The sequence below is a fragment of the Gossypium hirsutum genome, chromosome A01 (genome assembly GCF_007990345.1).
Source record: "Gossypium hirsutum isolate 1008001.06 chromosome A01, Gossypium_hirsutum_v2.1, whole genome shotgun sequence".
NCBI classification, from domain to species: Eukaryota; Viridiplantae; Streptophyta; class Magnoliopsida; order Malvales; family Malvaceae; genus Gossypium; species Gossypium hirsutum.
Genome location: NC_053424.1, coordinates 26,418,385 through 26,424,384, shown reverse-complemented (window position 1 = coordinate 26,424,384; position 6,000 = coordinate 26,418,385). Strand labels below are relative to the sequence as shown.

The window sequence follows — 6,000 nt, the reverse complement described above, 5'->3', positions numbered from 1 at the left end:
TTAACAGAAGCACCTATCGAGCGTTTTTACCGAATTGAGCTCGTTGGCCCATTAACCTGTTTTCAGCCCATTAAGCTTAAATATACCGAAGTGCACGAAATTGCGCACTCTGCAATCATACTACTTTCGATTACCAAAATTAACAACCAAACCACCTCACGAGCGCTCCCACGCTCGCAAGTTCACAAATGCCGGCTTTTCAGCTTTTCGACTTTTCGGTTTTTGTCGATCTAGTCTATGAGTGGGTGTCGTTTACACACCTGATTTGTAACGATACGTTGGCGAGATCCACGCACGAGTTGCCTACAATGGAGTTACTAATACGTCAGTCTAAATATCAAAAACAAGCTACGTACTAGACCCTTTACCATATTCGGCCAACAATGCCTTAAACCCCAAAGTTCTTACCTTTCTGTCGAAATATGGGCTAGATCTAGATGTCCAACTGAGTTAACCTTCAAGCCCTTCACTGTACACCCACTTATCCACACTAACGCTTGCAAAACCAAACAGAAAGAGGCACAAAACCCTTAGTCCAAAACGCTAGCCACCCATAAGGGTTTCGGCTTTTCTTAACTCCCGAAATAAAAAAATAGTTTCGAAAACTTACCACCGGTTCCTTCAGCCAACGATTCCACTTTAGTTCTTATTTGATTCTGATGTAGATCTAAGCTTCAAACCCTAGTAGAAGTCGATCCTTTTCTGGTCTAAAGATTCGGCTATGCCCCTAAATTATGGGGTTTTCGGCTTTTTGAAACAGTGAAGAAGATGAGATATGAGAGTTTTGTAGTGGCTTTATCGACAGAACTTTAGGGTTTAAAAGAAGAAAGAATTGGCCACAAGATGGAAAAGAATCAGAGGGTTTGGCTAGAAGAAATCGGCATAGAAGAAATATAGGCTTTCGGGGTTTCGGCTTTTGTGCATAAGGCTTAGGAGCAAATGATAAGAAAGTGGAGATGAGTAAAATAGTAGAAAGATTCGGCTAAAGAGGAAAAGAAGAAAAAGAAAGGAAGTAAATGAAGAGAGGAGAAAAGAAAAGAAAAGAAAATAGAAGAAAAAAAATTGAATCTTAAAGGCCAAAATATACAGCACTTATTAGCTATGGCAGAGTGAGTGTATTTCGGCATAGGAATCCTCCTAAATTCCAATTCCCCAAATTGCTCCTTGATTTTTGGCCACATTCAATGTTTGAATTCTATTCAAACTCTTGATCAATTAGCCCACCGTTGGCACCGCCTCAGCATGCTGCCAAGAGTCCTGATCAGACCCCAACTCCTTCCCCACGCATGCAGCAAAAATTTGAACCTTGCGTGCGCGAGATAAGGCTCGAACCCCAGACCTCCATCCACCTTACCCCCTTGCGCCTTCGCCCGAGCTGCTGGCCACTACACCACGATTTCTCCTTTACTAAGATATGGTTACAATTAAATATAAACCTTACCTGCTTCAGTTCTGGCCCGCTTTAAAAATAAAAAAGAATTCGACTGTTCAAGGACTCGAACCTGCACCCTCTCCGCATGCCATGCATGCTGCTGCCACTGCGCCACAGGCGCTCCTTGTGGCATAACTCGGTCGCAACTACTCTTAAACCTTACCTTTAGTGTGACCTGGCTTCTAAAATAAAAACAAGCCTTTGCGTGCGCCAACCCTCGAACCTAGGCACTATACCACACTCTCAGCGCCTCTGCCACTAGACTGAGCTTCCCTTTGTGTTACCTTTTAACCCTAACTATATATAAGGCTTCCCTACGTCGTTCCCTGATATAAGAAAAATAAAAAACTTTTGCACTTTCTGGGAGTCGAACCCAGCTCTCCTTCCCACTACCTAGCATGCTAACTACTGGGCCAGGTACGCTTCTTCATGCCTCTTGCCCAATTTATTTTATAAGCCTTATGCCCAGATTCCCTCTATGAGGAAATAATTAAAACAATTTTTTTTCCTAGAGTTTAAACACCAAAATAACAATACTTTTATATATATATATATATATATATATTTTTTTTTCTATCTAATAATAATAATTATAGTAATAATAATTTTCATAATTTTTTTCAAACATACATACAGTTATATTTTTCTAATAATAATAATATCCAAATTATTCAGGCCGTCTTCTACCCGATCCCAGACTCAAGGCCCAATACTTCCAAGCCCAAAAAATCGGGGCGTTACACGTCATACATGTATTGTCGCACGCATTTCTCAAGACCACCGAAAATTGGATGCCAAAAGTATTTGCAATTGCATCATGCTACTAGTGAAAGATAGCCCAATCATTCTTGTGTCGACATTGATTACAGACATGCAAGCTCGATTGCAGTACAGAGTGTCATACAGGAAAGCGTGGTGGGCGAAACTAATGGCCATGCAACAATTGTACGGCGATTGGGATGAGTCATACAATGAACTTCAGAGTTGGATTTCAGCAATGGTAGAGTGTGTCCCAGGAACTGTCGTGAACTTGCAAACGTTGCCTTATAGAGGCCCTAATGGAGAATTGGAACTGGGAAAAAGAGTGTTTCGTCGACTGTTCTGGACTTTTGATCCATGTGTTAGGGCCTTCTCCCACTGCAAACCGGTAGTGCAAGTTGATGGAACATGGCTTTATGGAAAATACACATAGATACTTCTAATTGCGGTTGCATAAGATGGTAATGGAAATGTACTACCATTCGCTTTTGCCATCGTAGAGTCGGAGAACTCTGAATCGTGGGCATATTTCATTCGAAACTTACGGAGACATGTTGTCAGGCAAGACAACATTTGCATTATATCTGACAGATCGAAGGGTCTTGTTGCTGCAATTCGGTAATCGGAGGTTTCGTGGAAGTCTGTCTATTGTATTCGTCACATCGCCGTGAACTTCCACAATGAGTATAAGAACAAAGACTGGCGCAAACGAATTGTCAACATAGGTAAAAATATCGTATTTAAATTCGTATTTGTAAGTATTTCTAGTCTATTTCCTAATTTTAACGCATTTTATCGGAATATATACATAGGGTACGAGCTGGAACCACACCGATTTAGACATAAGTTGGCGAGGTTAGAGACTGATATGGCGGGCTGCAAACCTTCTCTTACACAGTGGTTGAGTAGCATGGAGCCGTGGCAATGGGCTTAATATTTTGACGAGGGGTACCGTTATGGCCATATGACAACTAACCTTGTTGAGGCCGTTAACTCCGTCTTAAGGCGTACGCGTCACTTGCCAATTTCAGCTGTTTTTTCAGCCACATTTTACAAGTTAGCAACCTTAATGTCAAAAATGGGGTTGAAACAAGCAAAACAGTTAGAGGCAGGACACGTATACGTCGAAAAAATCAGAGATGCCATGAAAGATAACACTCAAAGGGCTAGGTTGATGAATGTAGAACTATATTCTAGAAATTTGGAAACTTTTCGAGTGACAGAGTATATCAGTCGTCGGTCAGGGATCCCGCCACGGTCCTATGGAGTTGATCTCCGAAACAGGCGGTGTGAGTGCGGGATGTTCCAAGCATTATGGTACCCGTGTGCGCATGTGGTTGCAGCTTGTGCTACCTATAGTTTGAATGTCGAACAATATATCGATGATGTATACAAACTTGAACGTACGTTACGTATTTGGGGTAACGAGTTTCCTGTATTAAGGGATATATCGACATGGGAAATGCAATCGTCTGCATTCGAGATGTTGCCTGATTGGTCACTACGTAGGAGAGTCAAAGGTAGACCAACAATAATGAGGATTTGAAACGACATGGATGTAAGAGAACAAGTCGATCCAAAGTGTTGCACCATATGTAGAACAGTTGGCCACAATCGGAGCAAATGTCCCCATGGAAACGTCTACACTGGCCAATCTTCACGGTCTGAAAGAAATTAAATGTTGTAACTGAGGTCTATCTATATTATGATCTTTTAGAAATAAAGTTTGTATTATTTAGTGTTAAAATTATATTTAAAATTAATAGTTGCAACTTTTAATACTTTAAAAGATTTTATAATAAATTAAATAAAAAAACACTAATATATAAGTTGTGAAACCTTAAACCAATACAACAAACATCACATAATACTTGAAATTTACATAACTTAAAATTGGAAAGAACCAGGAGTGGTATCATCGTTCGGGGTATAACGGTTTACGGGCCTTCGTTGACGGGGTGGACGTTGAGGTGTATTGTACACATCTGAAGGATTGGCAACTGGGTCGATCGTGGCCTGAGGCGGGGTGGAGTACATGTTATTACCAAACATATCAACTGATGTCGGTGGTTGCTCTAGGTCAAATGGACTCGAACCGCCTATACCGGGTGATATGAACTTGAACCACCCATGTCCAGGTGATATGAACTCGAACCACCCATGTCCGGGTTATATGAACTGTTCTGGGACTCATCACAAAAGTGTCAACCCATTGCTCCGATGTGTTTAAAACTTGGCCCTCCGAGTCGGACTCCGCCATATGTTGATCCTCTACCTCCACCGTAGGTTGATTTCCACGTCTGTAGCTGTGACCTGGTATTATCATAAGTTGTCCACCATATAAATAAACTCGCCATCGATTCATGTATCACTGCATATATTCAGTCGAGAGACTGAAGTCAAACATGCAGGAGTGCATTTCAGGCCGCCTGTCGTATCGGGTATTCCATAGTGCTACATAACATTGATGTTCCACGCTCTAATCTAATGTATGTCTCCCCTGCATGGTCTTACCGTGGACATCAGCAAACTGTTGTGGCTCGACCGGCACAAATTGTTTACACCCAAATTGTCCCATAACTCGATCACCATTGTACCACTCAACGGTTGAGAAGTTGAGCACCGACGTGTTAATGCACCACATACGAGCTTCAGCGTGAACCCTCTGAGGAATAAGGGTTGCAATGTTTATTGTAGAATACGGCATCCACAAGAACTGCACAATATAACATAATGAGTCAATTCACATCACATACTGTAAATGGATAAGTTAAATAAACGTTTCTTAAACTATATTAATATATATTACTTTCTCTCCAACGTACGCCTCTATCATTTGACGGTAAATAATTAATGTCTGGCTCGCACCAATTCCTGGAGACGTCGCTCATCTGAAATCGAAACAAACACGTTGGCAGTTAAACTTTGAAAAATATTATCCACACTTATGAGTCGTTAAATGTTTAAGTATAATTTTGTTTTTACCTATTTATAAGTGGCCACGAATATGGTTGGTACCTAACAGCCGCTAGAAACGGCATCCTGTATAGAGCCCAAGACTGCAATAGACCCAGACAACCAGCCATATTACTAACCCCATGTTTTGTTACACGACAGAGCTCATAGTATAATGCAGCCAACACTGCAGATCCCCAGCTGTAACTACCGGCACGAGAAAAATCCTCCAATAGAGGCAAGTACTTTAAGTGGACTCTATTAGACATGTTGTTCGGCAGAAGTACCCCACAATTAGCTGCATAATATAGGCTCGAGTAGCATAGATCACCTCCTGCTCAGTGGCAGTGCTCGATAACTACTTAAAATTTGCTCTCAACCATGCTAATGTCAAGCATGTGAAATTCTGTTCCCCATCACGAGGGGACTGTCCAAGCAGTCTGTGGCATACTACAGAAGGTTCCAACACTTTACTTCGACCCGTGACCACAGCACCGTCAACTCGTAACCCAAGTTGCATAGCGACGTCTTTTAATGTGACAGTGCACTCCCCGTACGGCATAATGAAGGTGTGGGTCTCCGTACACCACCGCTCAACCAAGGCGGATAATAAGTTTGGCCTCAAGTCAAACATCTGGATCAATGCGACGTCCCCAAATCCTGCCAATCGTAAGTATGGCATGATCCGCTCGTCCAGATCGTACTTGGGAAAATGACACCGCAACCTCAAAACCCGATAACCATCCTGTATGGTAAATTTTTTATAAAAATATGATAAATCAATTATCTATATAATTTAAACATAAAAAAATATATTCAAGAGTAAAATTGAAAGGTTGAGAAAACAAAAACAT

General features: G+C 41.4%; 2 protein-coding genes and 1 long non-coding RNA gene across 3 annotated transcripts; 1 reads left to right on the top strand and 2 right to left on the bottom strand.

Moving 5' to 3' along the window:
• Positions 1–201: 201 nt before the first annotated feature.
• On the bottom strand, positions 202–1,069 carry LOC107917698 (uncharacterized). The gene is made up of 3 exons (XR_001689803.2): positions 611–1,069; positions 409–496; positions 202–303 (listed from the first exon to the last, which is right to left on the bottom strand). It is a non-coding gene; the product is annotated as an uncharacterized lncRNA (long non-coding RNA).
• A 2,200-nt stretch (positions 1,070–3,269) lies between these two features.
• Positions 3,270–3,737, top strand: LOC121211419 (uncharacterized). The gene has a single exon (XM_041084193.1). It carries the CDS (start codon positions 3,270–3,272, stop codon positions 3,735–3,737), a length of 468 nt encoding a protein of 155 aa, XP_040940127.1.
• A 341-nt stretch (positions 3,738–4,078) lies between these two features.
• Positions 4,079–5,828, bottom strand: LOC121211389 (protein MAIN-LIKE 1-like). Its single transcript, XM_041084159.1, has 5 exons — positions 5,509–5,828; positions 5,215–5,404; positions 5,017–5,082; positions 4,706–4,907; positions 4,079–4,290 (listed from the first exon to the last, which is right to left on the bottom strand). Exons 1-5 carry the CDS (start codon positions 5,826–5,828, stop codon positions 4,079–4,081), a joined length of 990 nt encoding a protein of 329 aa, XP_040940093.1.
• Positions 5,829–6,000: the final 172 nt, after the last annotated feature.